The sequence below is a fragment of the Mus caroli genome, chromosome 10 (genome assembly GCF_900094665.2).
Source record: "Mus caroli chromosome 10, CAROLI_EIJ_v1.1, whole genome shotgun sequence".
NCBI classification, from domain to species: Eukaryota; Metazoa; Chordata; class Mammalia; order Rodentia; family Muridae; genus Mus; species Mus caroli.
Genome location: NC_034579.1, coordinates 109,808,560 through 109,826,962, shown reverse-complemented (window position 1 = coordinate 109,826,962; position 18,403 = coordinate 109,808,560). Strand labels below are relative to the sequence as shown.

General features: G+C 47.8%; 1 protein-coding gene across 1 annotated transcript in view; it reads right to left on the bottom strand.

The window, feature by feature from the left end:
- Positions 1-13,825: 13,825 nt before the first annotated feature.
- The window catches only part of Best3 (bestrophin 3), a 41,840-nt gene continuing 37,262 nt past the window's right edge, over positions 13,826-18,403 (bottom strand). The window contains exon 10 of the mRNA XM_021174887.2: positions 13,826-15,021. Coding sequence (XP_021030546.1) covers positions 14,106-15,021 — 916 coding nt within the window. The 3' untranslated portion in view covers positions 13,826-14,105. The remainder of the gene's footprint in view (positions 15,022-18,403) is intronic.

Genomic DNA, 18,403 nt, shown 5'->3' with positions numbered 1-18,403 from the left:
TGGAATCCTTTGAGTTTGACATGGCCTCTCCCAGGCTCACCTGGAAGGGATTTGGTCTCCAGCCTGTGAGTGCTATTGGGACGATATGGAATCTCCAGGAGAGTGAGGCCTCCTGGGAAAGTTACATTACCAGGCACGTGCATTACAGGGCTGTCCTTCTGATGAGGACCCAGTGGGTGTCAGTCAATACGCAGAGCAGAGAGGAGACTTGGCCAACATCAGGGGTTTCCACTCAGCCCTCTGCATCTTCTCTGTCAGGCGTGCCTGGTGTCTCCTCGAGTCTCACTGGAATATAGACGTTTGCCGTAGTCGGAAAGGAGAGTCACATCGATAGAACTCCTGGCAACTAAGACCCTTTTGGAATTCACAGAGCAGCAGCCCTGAAGCTTTGGGAATCGATGAGCCATTGCGATGTCAAGTGTGTAGGAAGAAGATGTAAATTTTAAACAGTGAAGCAGATGTCTGGGGCTGGTATGCTTTTAGATAGTTTCAGATGAGGGGACATCGGGGAGGTTGTGAGAGGCCAAATCTTTTCAATTCGGGCTCCATTTTAAAGAATTTGAACTCAGGTAAACAGACCAGTAGCTAGAATTGGTTTACAGGTTACCCCCCAATGAAACTGGAGACTAGCTCCAGTTTCTAGGCTAACCCCCAACAAGACCAGCATCTCCATGCTAATCTCCCCCAGCAAATTTGGAGTTATCAGAATAACCCCCCAACAGCGGGTCTTCTAACAACCACCAGTGCAGTGGGAAATAGAAGTTAAGTTTATAGTTTGACTCCCAGCACCAGTCAATTATGGTAAAGGCCATAATAACTCTCCAATTAGATGCTTGCCAGGCTAGAACCACTCACTCCCTCTCTCCCCCAGGGCTGGCAAGTGGGCAGCCCAAGCTCGAGCTTGTAAATAAAGACTTGGTATGATTGCATTGGATCTGCTCCTGACTGGTCTATCAGGGTTCCCGAACTCTTCCTTCGCAGAACAGTTGGCACACTTTTAGTTTTTGGCAGTGTGTCTCCTTGGTTGTCACCTTTCAGCTTGGATACACTGTGACAGTATCTTTTATTCTCCTGGTGTAACCTCTGAACCTGCAAGCCAGCCCCAACTAAATGTTGTCCTTATAAGAGTTGCCTTGGTCATGGTATCTGTTTACAGCAGTAAAACCCTAACTAAGACAGTGAGCTAGCTGTTTTCTTCGTTTTCATTTACTCATGGGGAGGAGACATTTGGCAGTATCGCAATGCTTCGGGAATCTGTTGGTGTAGATCTTTGCTAGACACTGCCCACCTGAACTGTGTGTGGTAGTGTGGTTGGAAGGTGTATTAGTCAGGGTTCTCTAGACTCATGGAACTTATGAATAGTCTCTATATAATAAAGGAATTTATTGATGACTTAGAGTCTGCAGCCCAATTCTCAACAATGGTTCAGTAGTAGCTGTGAATGGAAATCCAAGGATCTAGCAGTTACTCAGTCCCACACGGCAAGCAGGTGAGGGAGCAAGAGCAAGACTCCCTTCTTCCAATGTCCTTATATTGTCTCCAGCAGAAGGTGTAGCCCAGATTAAAGGTGTGTTCCACCACACCTTTAATCTCAGATGACCTTGAACTCGGAGATTTAATCTTTTGGGATCCATAGCCACTATGCCTCAAGATCTCCATACCAAGATCCAGATCAGAAACTTCTATCTCCCAGCCTCCAGATAAGGGTCACTGGTGAGCCTTCCAATTCTGGATTGTAGTTCATTCCAAATATAGTCAAGTTGACAACCAGGAATAGCCACTACAGAAGGGTCCTAGACTTGGACTCTGAAGGTCTCTTTGAACTCTATCAATTGTTTCCTTGTTTATCTTTCTATGTCTCTTTCTCCTTTTCTAGAAAGAAGAAGGTTGTGTCCCTAATAGGCTATCAGGCTAGGAAGCATAGACTCTCTGCTGGGAGACTTTAGCGTTAACAAATACTAGGCATATTTTTATCTGGAAATGTAGGTTCTGCTGGTGAGTTTTATGTCAACTTAACACAAGCTGAAGTCATTGGAGTGGAAGGAGCCCCAACTGAGACAATGCTTCCATAGATTGGGCTGTAGGCAAGCCTATTAGGGCAGACCCAGCCCATTGTGGGTGGGGCCATCCCTGGGCTAGTGGTCCTGGGTTCTATAAGAAAGCAGACTGAGCAAGACACAATGAGCAAGCCAGTAAGCAGCACCCCTCCATGGCCTCTGCATCAGCTCCTGCCTCTAGCTTCCTGTTCTGTTTGACTTCCTGCCCCAACTTCCTTCAATGATGAACAGTGATGTGGAACCATAAGATGAATGAACGAACCCTTTCTTCCCCAAGCTGCCTTTGAGTATGGTATTTCATCAGAGCAAATAGTAACCCCAGCTAAGACGTAGGCTAAGTGTGGAATGTGGGTCAGAGGTCAAGCTTGAGAAATACACTGCTGTTTGAATTTTCATTCAAATTCCAGATCGTAAAGCTATAATCAACAAGGTCCCCATCCATTGTTGCTTTGCACATCTCCCTAAGACACTTAGAGGGATCAACATGATGAACCAGACATGAACTGTGTGGGCCCTGTGCGCACGGAGAGTCGAGAGTTTTAACATCCACCTTGCTCTGGACTGGGGTCGGGTGACATCTTACAACCTCAGTTTACTTATCTGCCAAAGTGGGCTCGGCCTGAGGTCATGGAGATACTGGGTTCAAAGTATCTCATACACGGAAGCTGCTTTGTGTTATAATCCCTTTATATTAGTGCTATCATCAGATGTGGGGAAAGATTATTCCAGGAAGTCCTTGGATACTCAGATGGCTGGGCCCGGGGCCAGCCTGAAGGTGGTGGTGTCTCCCTTTCCTAGATCTGCCTTTCAGATTGGTTTCGGAAAGATCTGAAGATCTGGCCAGCTCTATACCCTCCTGGTTCACTACAGCCTATTTTCCCATGGTGATAGAAAAATGCAAAATTTCCCTTTAGTCTCTGGAATCCTTTGAGTTTGACATGGCCTCTCCCAGGCTCACCTGGAAGGGCTTTGGTCTCCAGCCTGTGGGTGCTATTGGGACGATATGGAATCTCCAGGAGAGTGAGGCCTCCTGGGAAAGTTACATTACCGGGCACGTGCACTAGAGAAGACCGTCTCTAGTCTCTAGTCCCTTCCTGTCTGGTCTTATATTTATTCATCACGGATGTTGTCATGACGTTTTTTTCTACCTCAAAGGCTCTCCCTCAAATGGGACCAAGTTGCTACAGTGCCTGAAACCTCTGAAATCCTATGCCTAACACACTGTTCTCTCAGTCTCTCTCTCTCTCTCTCTCTCCCTCCCTCCCTCCCTCCATCCCTTCTCTCTCTCCTTTTAAAGATTTATTTATTTCATGTATGTGAGCACCCTGTTGCTGTCTTCAGAAACACCAGAAGAGGGCATCTGATTCCATCACAGATGGTTGTGAGCCACTATGTGGTTGCTGGGAATTGAACTCAGGACCCCTGGAAGAGCAGTTGGTGCTCTTAACCACTGAGCCATCTCTCCAGCCCTGCTTTTGTTTTTTAATGCTTGGGATGAACCGACGGCCTTGTGCAATGCTAGGCAAACACCTTACCACACGGCCGTTAACACGTCTTGATTTCCTAGTTTGTAAAATATCTATCTAATTCTATCGTTGAATAGATCCAAGGGATAGAGTAACAGAACTGGTCCAGCTTACGGGTACAGGATAAACATTGGCATAACACTTGGCTCAATCTGAACCTCTGCTTCAGGAAACACTTGAGGCTCTTGGAAAAAAAAAAAGTTTACTTTCAGCAGATTCTGCAGTTAGTTTTAATAATAATAGCTGCTCTCTTGTCGTGCCCCAAGTTGAGGGCTTTTTATTATTATTATTATTTAAATGCCACACCCAGGCTGCTCCTTAGATGCTGGTACCATTTTCTGCTTTTAGGTGAAGATGGGAAGGTAAGGCCTCCTGCAGGGGCTCTGGGTCTGAGTTTCCGCATCGTGCCCTCCAAGTGGTCACAATTTAGCGCTGGCTCTAGTGGAGTCCCTGCTGTGTTACTGAGAAAACACTGGAAGACAGGAGCAGGCAGGCCCTCTCAGATTCCCTGTTCCCCAGGCTTGCTGTTAGGTCTTAAACCAGAGACAAATGGCTGCCAGGCTCTCCCAGCATCCTTCATCCCTATCTGGTACAGGGTATTGCTGCATACCCAGCCCCGCTACCCTAAACTTCTTCAGCCCAGGGGTTGGGCTGCCCTCCCCTCATCTGAGCTTCCTTATATAATCCAGACATTTTGGTTTCCGGGTCCATTTGTCTGCCCTTTTACTCTTTTTCCTCTTGGCCTGGGCTGCCTGGGCTGCCTTAGCCCGCGGCTCCCCGCTTGCTCTCCCTCATCCCACCCCTCCCACTCCACGCCTCTTGCAGTCCGGTTTGGTCTGCTGGCCTGGACTCTTCCCTCTGCCTACTTTCTCCTTTATATCGACAATAAAAATATTTTCCATACTCGAGAGGTAGACATGCCCCCTCCTTTCCTTTCATTATTTTTCACATTCACTTGCAAATTCTGAGACAAGCTGCAACTGGACACTCTACATGAGCGAGTTCTTGGTCATGAGCTCCGACCTGCACAGACAGTGGCTGCATCCGGCAGGGGGTGTCTCAGTCCTGATGTGAGGCCCAGAGGCTTCAACAAGAGGGAACTGCTTTTGAAGAAACTGAAAAGTAGAAAGATTTGTGGGGAGAGCCACATCCCCATAGCAAAACTTCCCCCAGAATCTCAGGCCCGGTTTTTTGACTGTCCAGGGCTCACCAAGCTCTGAGCCTAAGACCAGGCTCTTTAATATCCAGTGCCGGAAGTGAGGCAGCCCCAAGTCCCCAGCGGTCCCTTTTAGAATACCTGCAGGGAGAACAGTGCATTCTGACCATCCTCCCACCCCCACCTGACCCCACGTGACCTGTTCCTTAGAAACCTTGGCTCTTTCTGGGTAGTACCCTGGGGCATTCTGGGACACGGGGTGGGGGGGTGGGGTGGGGAATATGCTGGCGTAAACTCCAGGTCAGGCTGACCTGGATGTCCTAAGAACCACCTGTTGCTGGGAATGCAAATCTGTAGAAATCAGAGACGAATCATGGGTCAAAATGGAAGGTAGAAAGTGTTTGGTGGAAAGTGTCTTCTTGGGCTGCAGAGTTAGCTCAGCTGTCAGGAGCACTGGCTGCTTTTCCAGAGGACCAGGATTCAAATCCCAGCGCTCACATGGCAGCTCGCAAACTGTAACTCCAGTCCCGGGGAATCCAGAATCCTCTTCTGCAGGCATCACACATCAGACGCGGTACACATATGTATATACAGACAAAATACTCGTACACATAACATATCTTTAAAATATATAAGAGGGGTCTGGGTGTCCCAGAGCCAAGCAGTCTGAACTGTGAACTGCAGGATATTATCATAGATCATAGAATTTGTGAGTCTTAAAGGGGACAGTCTGAGTAAGGTTTTGATGACACATTTGGATCGTGGTAAATGCTTATTATTAGTCATCAACATCCAAATTGCTTCTGGGCGGGAGAGAGAGAGTTGTGTAGCTCACCAGATAGCTGGCTGGCTTTACCCACCAGGAGAAGAGAAATAAGTTGGTCATATGGCCGCCAGGGGGCACTCCTGGACCTGGGAGTCAACACCGGCATGGGCATTGATGATTCATAAGTAGACAGATGGGAGAAAGCAGAACGGTCTTGCTTGCCGATGTGGAAGCCTCCAGATAAGGTTGAGAAAGAAACCCCCTTTCGAGCTGGAGTTTCCTGGTTTCCCTGGCAGGAGTGGAAGTTGACCTGACGACCTGTAGGAGGGCATATTCCATTCAAACCAGAGAGTCTCCTGCCAGGATCTGGTTTCCTGCCTTCTCCCTGAAGGGCAACACCACTAATTCCTAAGATGTGTTTTATTATATATATATATATATGGTTTTAACATATTTATGTTATGTTTTTAACATATTTATATATATCACATATATATGGTTCAGTGTGTCATTAGGTAGCCCAGAGTGGCCTTGAACTTCTGAGACCTCGAGCCTTGGAGTTTTTAGACATGAAACTATTGATGGGAAACAGGAAGGCTGACATTGATGCTCGGGTTCTCACTGTGGTGCTGAGAGGCCTTAGCAGGATGCTGGTGACACAGCAGGCTCAGGATATTACTGTAAAGGCAGTGTGGCCGAGGCTGATGTGATGGGCCAGCGAGATGGCTCAGCGAGTGAGGGTGCTTGCAGCCAAGCCTGGTGGCTTGTGTTGGATTCCCAGGATCCACATAGCAGAAGAAGTGACTGATTCCAGTATGTTTCCCTCTGATCTCCACATGCCTACCCTCCGTCTCCACACGAAATGAACGAAGAACTAAATAAACCAATAAAAACATATAATAAAAGAAAAAAAGGTCTCTAGAGGGTCCCTCATGTTTTTTTTTTTTTAAATTTCAATTGTTTGTCTCACTCGGCCACCCCTAAGGATACTGGGGGACAATTAACAAGCCCTGCCACAGGTGGCCAACAACCAAGTCCACAGACTCAAGCCAGATATCAAAGTCCCTGCATTCCTTTTGACTGTTAATAGTAATAACAGTTATTGACTACAACCACATAAGAAACAAAATGAAAGCTGACTTCCTCTGGTGCCCATCATCTCATGCAGCATGGCTGTTCTTCCTCCCCACCCTAACTGATCCCCACAACCCCCACCCTCCCATTCCCACCCCACCCCATCCCCGTCCCTGTAGACTGCTCTCTGGGCAGCACTGTATTCAGTAGAGCAGGGTTCCCCTGGCATCAGGGACCGGCCTCTTGTGTAGAAGCTGAATATCTGTAACAAGGAGGCCCGTGCACTGTTCTGTGCATTGGCAAAACCCAGCATCAATACCTGAACAGACAGTCAGTCAGACAGACAGACAGACAAACGGAACCATGCTTGCTTCTGGGTACACGTTATTTGGGGAACCAGCACTAAAGTTGATTTTGTGCATCACAGGGTGTTCAATAGCATCTTTGGCCTCTTCCACTACGTACCAGTATGATGATTGAAAACCTCTCTCGACACTGCCCAGTGTCTCCTGGGTGCATGATCGCATCTGATGCAGAGACACTACCCAAGGAACTTGGAACAGGATAGAATTTCTGCAAAAAATCAACTTTAGAAATGTCTTATTTGTTTCAAGACACAAAATGTACTTCCCCTTCATCTCTGTGAGGCAATTGTCCTGAAAGTAGAAGCTCAGAGAAGAGGGTTCCATGGCACCATTGACACCTAAGGCACAAGGTAGAACTGGGCCCATTTTCTAAAATTCAGAAACAAAGAAGCTCAAACAAAAAGTTAATATCTGGTCTGGCTCATGTGAGATTTTTTAGGGAATTTCGTATTTGCCACAGTCGGGGACGTGCTGACGGCATACTCAGAGATGCGAGTGACAGCGTAGAGTGTGGTGAAGGATTCAAGTTGGATTACGGCTCAAAAGCTCTACGGGAAGGTTGGGGTCTTCTGGATTTTGTAAGATGTGCAGTCAGAGAGTCCTGATATTGCTCAGTTGGGTTTTTTTCCCAACTCAGCCGTCCTATCAACGGGAGAACTGTCCTATGAGTTGGGTTCACAGGACTAAGGCCAAAAGTCTGGAAAGGCGTGCAGTCCCTGCCTGAGATAATCCAGTCAGACACAAAGTAATTCCCTGGTTCTGTCCTGGGCTGCACAGGCATTGGTGTTTGCTGTTGGCCAGGTTGCGGGTTGTGAGGAGGGGCAGGCAGTGGGTTAGATTCTGATTTGCGTTTTCTTTGGGTGTTGTGTTTGGTTTTACGCTTGCATTACTCCTAACCAGCTGATGAGGACCAGCATCGGGGAGAGCCGATGTCCTAAGGAACCTTCCAGCTTTGAAGCCAGTGTTCTAAGTCCTCTAGACTCACAGTGGGAAGGACGACTGCAATCAAAGTTTGTAAAAGTCTGTTTCCACCTTGTGATGGAGGACATTGATATACATAATGGGTTAGATGAGGGATTCATAGCTCTGGTGATCTGCCCCGGGATGCTGTTGTGTTGTGTGGACACACATGTGTGCATGTGTGTATGTGTGTGTGATGCATGTGTGCACATGTGTGTACCCACTTGTGAGTATGTGTATATGTGTGTGTGTGTGCATGCGTATGTGTGTGTGCATGCTCATGTGTGTGCACATGTGTGCACATGTGTATGCGTATGTATGTGTGCACATGTGTGCACCCACATGTGTGCATGTGTACACACATGTATGGGCATGTGTGCTCATGCACGTGTATGTGTGTGTGTGTGTGTGTGTATGTGAAGGAATGATGAAAAATGCCAGGGAGAAGGAAGATGGTGGAGGCTGGGAAGCATCAGAGAGGAAAAACCGTCTGAAGAGACTGACAAAACCGTTAAGTCGGAGGTTCAATGCTGTGAGTGTCAGAAGGGAATCTTTCTAAATGACAGAGAATCCCAAGGGACCCTGAAGAACAGATTACCATAGCAAGAACTTGGTGATAAATCCCTGGAACACTAGTCACAGTCATGCTTGCTGGTCACACAGGACAATCTGAGGTGCCCATCCTTTCCCTTAGATGCTCATGATGGCTAAGAATGAGCCGGGAATCCTAGTGAGCAACCTATTTTCCAGATGAGAATGTGATGTTTGTAAAGATGGGTATCTGTCCAGTTTCCTAATTGCTTTTTTTTTTTTTTTTTTTTTTTTTTTTTTTTTTGAGACAGGGTTTCTCTGTGTAGCCCTGGCTGTCCTGGAACTCACTCTGTAGACCAGGCTGGCCTTGAACTCAGAAATCCACCTGCCTCTGCCTCCCGACTGCTGGGATTAAAGGCGTGCGCCACCACGCCCGGCTCCCTAACTGCCTTGTTCTTTCTCAATGTCTTGCTGCTGTTTGTTTGTTTTGGACTTTAGAGGTAAGTAGGATCTTGCTACATAGCCCAGGCTGGCCTTGAACACATCACATAGACCTGGTTGACTTTGAACTTTCAGCACTCCTGCCTCTGCCTCTTGAGTGCTGGGGTCATAGGCACATGCCACCATATACGGCTTTGTTCAAGTTTTTGAAGTTGTTTCGAGGTGATTCATTGATTTTTCTTTGTACTGACAGTAAATTTTATATTTCCCTATCCCATTTAATCTATGTTCTCTATCACTTGGCTGAAGGAGGCTGAAAGTGAATGCCCAGAGTCATGGAAGCCCTGGACTGGGAGGATGGGACAATGAAGAAGAAGGGAGAGCGGCCAGGGATCAGGCAGCTCTAAGTGCTTGGACAGGAGAGGAAAAATCAGTGGGCTCTTAATCATATTGAGATTGGGGCTGGAGAAATGGCTCAGTGGTTAAGAGCACTGACTGCTCTTCCAGAGGTCCTGAGTGTTCAATTCCCAGCAACCACATGGTGGCTCACAACCATCTGTAATGGGATCTGATGCCCTCCTCTGGTGTGTCTGAAGAGAGAAATGGTTTACTCCTATGCAGAAAATAAATAAATAAATAAATCTTTTTTAAAAAAATCATATTGAAATTGAACCCCAGAGTCAGGGCCAAGCTGTCCCTAGGAGCTGGGAGGAAATACACAAAGGCTTGGCTTCGCTTCACCCTAACATGCAGATCATGTCAAAACATGACTAGGCTAAGCCTGTTCTTGGATTGGTCAAACCACAGGGACATTTGGCTATTTGTCTATGAGGCAGAACTCAGAAGAAAATGATCTAGGCAGGTGAGGAAGCCAGGCAGAAGAAGATACATCCTTTTATTTTGGAGCCCTGGTCATGTGGGATAAAGACTCACTTTAGGATGGAAAAGTTCCTCATTTGGGCTCATTGAGCAAGTCACAATTCCATTTTTAGTGTGAAGACAAAATGGGAGGCTGTACTGGTTGGTTTTGTGTGTCAACGGGACACAAGCTAGAGTCGTCAGGGAGAAAGGAGTTTCAAATGAGAAAAGGCCTCCATGGGATCCAGCTGTAAGGCATTTTCTCAGTTAGTGATCAATGGAGGAAGACCCAGCCCATTGTGGGTGGTGCCATCCCTGGGTTGGTGATGCTGGGTTCTATAAGCAAGCAAGCTGAGCAAGCCAGGGGAAGCAAGCCAGTGAGCAGCACCCTTCCATGGCCTCTGCATCAGCTCCTGCCTCCAGGTTCCTGCCCTAACTTCCTCCATTGATGGACTATATAGATCTGGAAGTGTAAGCTGAATAAACCCTTTTCTCCCAAACTTGCATTTGGATCATGGTGTTTCATCACAGCAATAGAAACCCTAACTAAGACAACTTGGTACCAGTGCAGTGGGATGTTGATTTGACATACCTGACTATCTTTTAGGGAAGAATGTGGAAGAACTGTGGAACTTTGGGCTAGAAGAGCCATTGAGTGTTGAGAGCTCAGTAGGATGTTCTGTGGGAGCTTGGAAGATGATAATGTTGAGAGCTGTGCAGAAGATGGAGGCCTGGCTTGTGACATTTCGGAGGGAAGATTAAAGACTTGATCAGGGCTGTTTGCGATTTTGATCTAAGTAAGATTCTGTGGTTCTGGTTAGCTGTGGATGAAGGGTCACCTGTGATTAATAAGATACCAGAACTACTGAGGTGAAACTTTAGTGTTACTGGGACGGTTGATGCTGGTTAGCTGGAGCTAAGAAGAGACCAGCATCACTGAGGTGAAATCTTCTGGGAAGTGTTTTCTGAGAGCATAGAGAAGCTCTTTCCCAGAGGCAGCCGAGGAGGGAACCAAACTTGGTAATGTGTGAGTCACCAGGTGGTGCTGGTTTTGAAGGCATGAAGGGGTTATGGAGAACAGCTGAGGTTTGGCACAGGGACAGGTCAGGAGAGGCCACTGGTGTAGGTGTAGCCACAGTGGCAGGAGAAAACCCAGGACTGAAAAGGTTATGCAAAGAAGTTGAGGCTTGGGACCAGGAAAAGAGCCTGTGACAGGCTATTGGTGACCGGGCAGCCAGTTGCAGCAAGGAATCTCAGTGGTTTTGTAGATGCCAGTTCCATGGGGTGACCACCAAGAACAGCAGCAGCAGTGAAGTGGAGTGGAGCCAGTTGGAACCAGTTGGAGCCTAGAAGAGAAGCTGCGTGTGCTGCAGAGAGCAGAGCCGGAGAAGTGACCCAAACACTTTGAAGGAGTCCGGGAGATCACGAGTGGATCCTGGACAGTGGATGGTTGGAATTTGATCTTGCTTTGCTCTGATTGTGACAGTGCCCTGATTTTTTTCCCTCTCGAAGTAAAGTCTTTTACTGGAGTCCACAGTTAAGAGACTTTAGATTTGAGAGGTTAGATCGTTTAAAGGGACTGAAAATTTAATGTGCTTGGATTTGTTAGGGACTGTGAGACTTTTGACGTTATTTAGATCTTGGGGGATAAATCAGAGAGGTGGCTTAATAGTGATGTTCGTGTGTCAGGTTGTCAAAGGGTCAGTAGTACTGGATGGTTTTGTATGTCAGTATGACACAAGCTAGTGTCATCAGAGAGGGAGGAGCTATAGTTGAGAAAATGCCTGTATAAGATCCAGGTGTAAGGCATTTTCTCAATTAGTGATCAGTGGGGGAGGGCCCAGCCTATGGTAGGTGGGGCCATCCTTGAATTAGTAGTCCTGGGTTCTATAAGAAAGCAGGCTGAGCAAGTCTGGGGAAGCAAGCCAGTAAGCAGCATCCCTCCACGGCCTCTGCATCAGCTCCTTTCACCAGGTTCCTGCCCTCCTTGAGTTCCTGTCCTGACTTTCAACACTGACGGACTATCGATGTGGAAGTGTAAGCTGAGTGAATCCTTTCCTCCCCAGCTTGCTCTCTGGTCGTGGTGCTTCATCACAGCAATAGGAGCCTTAACTAAAGCAGAGGCAATCTCAAATCTTGAGGAAATATTGAGGAGCTTAAAGAATTCTCGGCATTAAAGGCGCATAAGAGATGCACAGGAATAGAGATAAGGGACACCTTCCCATCTCTTCATAAAACTGTTCTTCTGCGTCCAGCTGATGGCATTGGATTTAAGAATGAGAACTGGTTATACTTTAAAGGCAGCTAAGTAGAAAGTTGTTTGTATGTGAGCAATGGATAGAACCAAAGAGAAGAAGATGGGGGAGGGGGCGGGGCTTAAATGGAAGAACTCAAGGAAAGGGCCTGAGGGCCGTGGTGACTGGGAAGGGCAGGGGCTCTGGCTTTGTAGAAAGGCCATGGGTTCATCTGTCTATAATGCTTTGGGGATTACAGTCCTTTCTTGGGTGCAAATGGTGTGGAGCAGCTTAGGGAACCATCTGTGCACAGCGTTTCTTCTAATAGCATACCATTTTAGTCCTTTAAGAAAAGCCAGTTAAGGGAGGGAGGGGGTCATTGCCCTTGGCCCCTTAAGCGGCCTGTTGAGATTTGAGGTCTTGTGGGAGCGCACTCGTTATAACACAGCATGTCAGGACTGTGTAATGAGAGAAGGAATAGGAGGTTCTTGCCGGCTTGCTTCTGTAACGACAGATGAAGACGACGGTGCCTAGGGCTCAAAGACGGAAGCTCTGCTCTCCTCTGTGGCTCAAGATTGCCTTGAGCAGGGGGGAATCCAGAGAGGTCTCTAGGGCTGGAGAGGTTTGGCACAAACCTGTGACTAGTTGATGGGAGAATCCTCTAGAAGCTGGGACAAAGTGCTAGCAGATCCAGGGCCTCACAGACAGCGTGGTATAGTAAGGAAGTGTGGGCTCTGAGCCAGATAACCTGGCTATATGAATTCAGGAAAATGAGTTCTCAGATGCACCTGCTTTCATCTCTGTAAAGTGGAGCTAAAGGTACGTGTTGGTCTCATCGCTCTCGTTCAAGGATTCTGAGATCATCTGTGGACTTCAGACCTGACTGCAAGGAGCATGGAGACACCCAATCAGTGTCACTGCTATTAGACTTTCTTGTTCCTGAAGCCACATCTCAAGCTTCAGGACATGACAGGTGGAAAGGCTAGCCCTCAGGACGCAAAGCTTTTCAGGGCTTCGAGCTTGCACAATGTAACGTGCAGGCTTCTCAAGGGCGGTTGGCAACTCTGTTCTCATTGTGCGGTCCTGGACCCTGTAATCCACAAAGCTCTAATATCCTGCTTCATAATAAGACAAGCAGATTGACATAGTAACTGGTCCCATGCTGTGACACAACTGGGATGGTTTTGGTTAGGACTGTGTTCAGAAGATCCAAACCATGTCATCCTTCATTGGTGTAGCACTCAGCTGTGCAGTTTTCATATCCCCTTAGCTTTGTTGTCCTTCCGTGTCCAAGAGGAAGGAGCAGGAACGGGAGGAGGAGCAGGAGGAGGAGGAGCAGGAGGAGGAGCAGGAGGAGGAGCAGGGGGTTTGAGATGATGGTGGATACCATCAACCACACTCACCTCTCTGGCAAGTCTAGAAGCAAGCATGGGAGGCTAGGTGTGTTAGATTCCTGTACTAGTGTCTTATAGTTTGAGCAGGTGACAGAGTTGGAAAGAGGGACAGATTAGAGTCATGGGAGGAGCTAGACAGGGAGAAAGGAAGAGGAAAAATGGAAGAGTAAAAGAGGGAGAGAGAGAAAAACGAAGATCCGACAATGAGATAGTTCTTGAAGAGAAGTGGAACTTTCTGGAGCTGAGGGAGTTTAAGGATTAAGGAAAGATGGTAGCAATGTTATAGAAGGTGGGTGTGAGATGGTCAGGAAGTCAGTGGAACAACTCTAAGCAGAAAAGGATCTCTGGGCATGGCATGGTCTGTCTCTTGTCTCTGTAGCTAAAGGAAAAGAGAGAGGTACGGGAAGGAGCCAGGAAAGGAACAAGACACTTTGTGTCTGGGCCTTTGTTTCTACAGTATTGGACTATGATCTGTTTTGGCTCTTCCCAAAGCTAATCAAGTGTAAGTGTATAAGCCATATGCATTTATATGATATCCCTTATTTGGTTACGGTAATCAATTTGGGCTGTAAAACTTCCATGAAAGCCCCTGTGTGCTAGACAATGTGGATGTGTTTGATCATAATGCCCTTCAGAGTTCTAAGTAGCTTGTATAGTAGGACCATTTCTCCAAATGCTGGCCAGTTCCTGGGGGCCGATTCCGGGACTGGTGCGGACAGCTTTATGTAAAGTAGGGAGCTGGGCTAGAACCAGGTCCTGGGGCGCTGTGGTGTTCCCTTTGGGGATTCTCCAGTATGCTCGTTGTTAAACTCCAAGATGTCTGTTTCCTTATCCAAGCTTTCCATTAAGTACAGGATGTCGGGGGAGAGGGCAGAGCCAGCCCCAGGATGGATTCCGTTGGTCTCTGAGGATGTTTCTGTGTCAGGTAAAAGAAGAGCATCCCGGGGACTCACAGGATCTGGACCTAAGTTTCCCAGCGAGGTGTGCCTGGACTCCAGAAACTCTGGCAGGCTCCACCTTTTGGGGAATCTGTCATCATCTAGATCTTCCTCGAACTTGAACAAGTCTCTTTCAGTACTGGCTGACGTAGTCTGGGGATTGGGGTCTCCAGGTGGGGTCACCTTCCCTGAAGGCTCTACCTGCTGCTCAGTCCCGCTCGGCTGCACCCCGGTGAACTCGAGGCTCAAGATGGAGGTAGTAGAGTCATGCTGTTGGCTGTCTGCTGAGAACACCGGTGCTTCAGCGGCAGTGATTAGGACCTCAGGGACCTGGGGCATTTTGGTAGGGGAGGATCTCATGCTGGACTGAGGGCTCAGGCTCTGCAGTGTGCTGGTACGGCTGGTCTCCCTGATGGTGGACAGTTCTCCCATGCTGGAGTGCAGCTTGGGGCTGCCCTCTTGGGAGCGGGATTGCTTCCGTGTGGGTGAGCCTCGGTGGGGGTTCCTGGACGGTACATCCAGCAGATCCCGAGCTGGGCTTGGGGGGAAGAACATGGAGCTGTCGCTGGCCTGCCTGCCGAAGCTCCGCCTCCTCCTGGGGCTACCAGGATGCTCGTGGGTACTCAGGAAGCGCTTGACCCTCCTCATCACCGAGTGCCGGTGGCCATGCTTCTCATAGTTCCACAGCCAGTCCTCTGCGGGGAAGTCGGACCCGGACAGCCTGAAGGGAGCACATGACAGAAGACAGAGTAGCTGCAGGATGAACCGTGGGGTTGGTCACAAAGTTAAGAGGTGAGTCACAGCGACTTGCCACTTACACATTCAAAATGATAACGGAGGAGACGTAGAGGGAAAGAATGTTATGAACGCATGGTCCATTAGGAATGAAGTGATGACATCACATATCTAGTCTCCTCTAGAAAATTCCACTGAATAGACAGACGTCTCCCCTTATCTCTGAGAGCTACATTCCAAGATCCCCAGTGGATTCCCAGCAGGATGGGAATACCTTTCCTGTCTTAGCTAGACGTGCACCACTCGTGGCTATCACTTACTTATTTAAAGACAGAGTCTTGTGTATCCCAGACTATACTGCCTAGGATCATTTGAACTTCTAATCCTGATATCCTCCACTTCCCAAGTTTTGGGACTACAGGTATGCGCTACCATCCTTGACTATGTGGCTAAATAACTTTTAAGTTAAAAAATGTTATTACTAGGCCGGGCGTGGTGGCGCACGCCTTTAATCCCAGCACTCGGGAGGCAGAGGCAGGCGGATTTCTGAGTTCGAGGCCAGCCTGGTCTACAAAGTGAGNAAAAAAAAAAAAAAAAAATGTTATTACTATGTGTCTGTGTATGATGTATGTGTGTGAGTGTGGGCACACATGTGTCATGGCGTGATTGTAGAGGGCAGCTTTTTGGAGTCAATTCTTTCCCTTCAGAGTGTGTTTCAGGGATCCAACCCAGGTTATCAGGCTTCTGTGGCAAGTCTATATTTACCAGCCGAGCCATCTTGACTATCCTTCTGTAATGTTAGCAGCGTCGCGCATGACAGTAAAACTATCATGGGTTCTCTTCCCATTCTTAACGATACCATGCGTAGATTCGTTCTTGTCCATATTAACAAACGGCACATATTTTTCATTCATCAAGAACTTTCACTTTTCACGTAAGGGACACATCTCACAGCCTCTCTTAGACAGAGCCCAAAACTATCAGTGCTGTTACTCTTGTGGACCTAGGTATCTTTCTGACATAAGCACTTCCATGCGGGTACCTCTGTCGACCTGATAACTGAGCTGGGTAGGAAGTTAGGGCCAGGTAGGGCGCGCACTACAGATACACGGGACAGAGGGGTTGGTTCACCGCCAGATGGGGTGCTGTCAGAGCCCCACATACCCTCGCACTGCCAGAGTGGGATGCAATTTATGATCCATGAGTTGTTTCTGACACCTCCTACTTAACACCTTTGGGCTGTGGTTGACTTTGTAACTGAAACCAGCGGCAGAGACCAGAGGGGCTTTTCATGTACTAATAAAGGCAGGGCATGAAGGGTCAGCACCACCGTGTTAGGATGAGATAGTTCTACCCACATGGACGCCCTTCCGGAGTCTCGGTGACCTCCGAGGGTTTCCAGACTGCACTTTGAAAAATTACTGACCTAGCAACTTGAACGCTAGTATACACTGTACAAAAAGTGCATTTTCCTCTTTTTATTAGAGTTGAAATAAAGACAGACTTCCCCGTGACCCATCATTCACCCCACTTTATAAAAAAAAAAATGGATCATAGCTAAACTCCAGAGGCTTCACAGACTGGTGGGATGGCTCAGCGCATAGTGCTTGCCGTATAAGCCTGGTAACCTGAGCTTGATCCCAAGAACCCAAGGGAAAGGACCTGACAGGGTTGTCTTCTGACTGTCATACTGCCTTTGTGCTGCACGTGTGTCCTGCCCCCAGATAAATTTAAACAAGAGATCAGGAATGCAAAAGACTGCTAATGCTCCCTTAGCTATCAGTGATGATGATCGCCCTTCATGTTGCTATTGTTAAAACACTTTAAAGCCCCGAGAGTGAGGTCCGGGAGGATCATCGCGCCTGAGGAGCTACTGAGGCTAAAGTGGAAGCCTTACTCCAACACTTTTTGCTTCTTTTCACTTTGATATAAAGCCTGCCACCCAGGCATCAAAAGATGCTAGCGCCCAGGACTGTATAACAAGTGAGATGCAGTTCTCAGAAGGAGCTGAGATACATCTGGAGAGAGCTTGACACTTCAGCTACTCAGTCAAGGGCTTGGTGAGGAGGAGTCAGAAAGTCATGGATAGGACGCGTGGAGGTGAGGTGGGCTCTCTGTGTGGCTGGGGTCCCTGGGTAGGTTTGATGGAAATGCTGGCATTTAAGATGCAGGATGCCATGTCTACTCTTTTCAATCCCCTTCAAGGATTAAATAAAATAATTAAGTGAGGCAAGGAAGCCCTTTGGCAGTGAGGTCTACTCCTGTCTCAGAGTCGAGGGTTGCCCCACATCTCTGTCAGTTTCAGCCTTGCTGGGGTTTGAAGAACAACTTGAACATTTGAACCGAGGTGCCAGTGGTTCCTGCTGGCTCAGGGAGCAGCAGCCATGCTGTCCCAGTCCAGGGCCAGTGACCATACCCACAGCAACAAAGGTGCCTTATGCCAGGTGCGTCTTCTGTGACACAAAGGAAAAGGCTGGTGGGGATGCAGGTGAGAGCACAGAGAGAACAGCCAAAGGAGACACGCTCCTGCGTTTATGAATAAAAGATGGATGAGATGATCGCTCAGCTAAATGTCCTGGGATGGGGCTCGATTACAACTGCGGGCTGTTATTCTGAAGCCCCGGCAGTGCCCTTGGCTACTGGATAGTCTCCTGGCCCTCCCTCCAGAGCCAGTGTGGATCTGGTTACACCGCCTAGGGAGATGCAGACTCACGCTTTGGTGGCCCCGGTGACCCTGCTGGTTGGGTTTCATTAGGTCAGCTCACAGGACCTCATTAGTCATGCTTTACAGCAATCTACTTAGCTGGGGAGTTTGCAGAGGAGTGGCAGACACAGCCGCACACTATGACTGCCACACTGGAGATGCTCTGAGAATATGAGGTCTTGCTGGCTCACGCTTTATGGGACAGACATATACTTTCTTCTTGGGACATTGACAATTCATTTGGTTTGTTTCCCCTTGATGACATCCAAGCTACCCTAACTGTCAGAGAGAGGGTCATAGTCTTCTAGAACAAAAATCTGTATTGTTTCAGAACTTTGTGACTCAAAAGGGAAAAATCAAATAAACAAAACAAAACAAAATGGACCGGCAAGATGGCTCAGTGGATAAGGGCGTTTGCCACCCATCTTGATGAATGGAGTTTGATCTCTGGAACCCATATGGTAGAAGGGGAGACGAGGTATTTGTTAAGTTATCCTCTGACTCCACATATGCACAAAGGCTTGTGTGTGTTCAATACATACACACACATGTATATACACTCACAAATTCATAAACACACACACACATATATACAACATTCATATACTTACACATACTAGACACACAGACACACATATACTTTATACACACACACACACACACA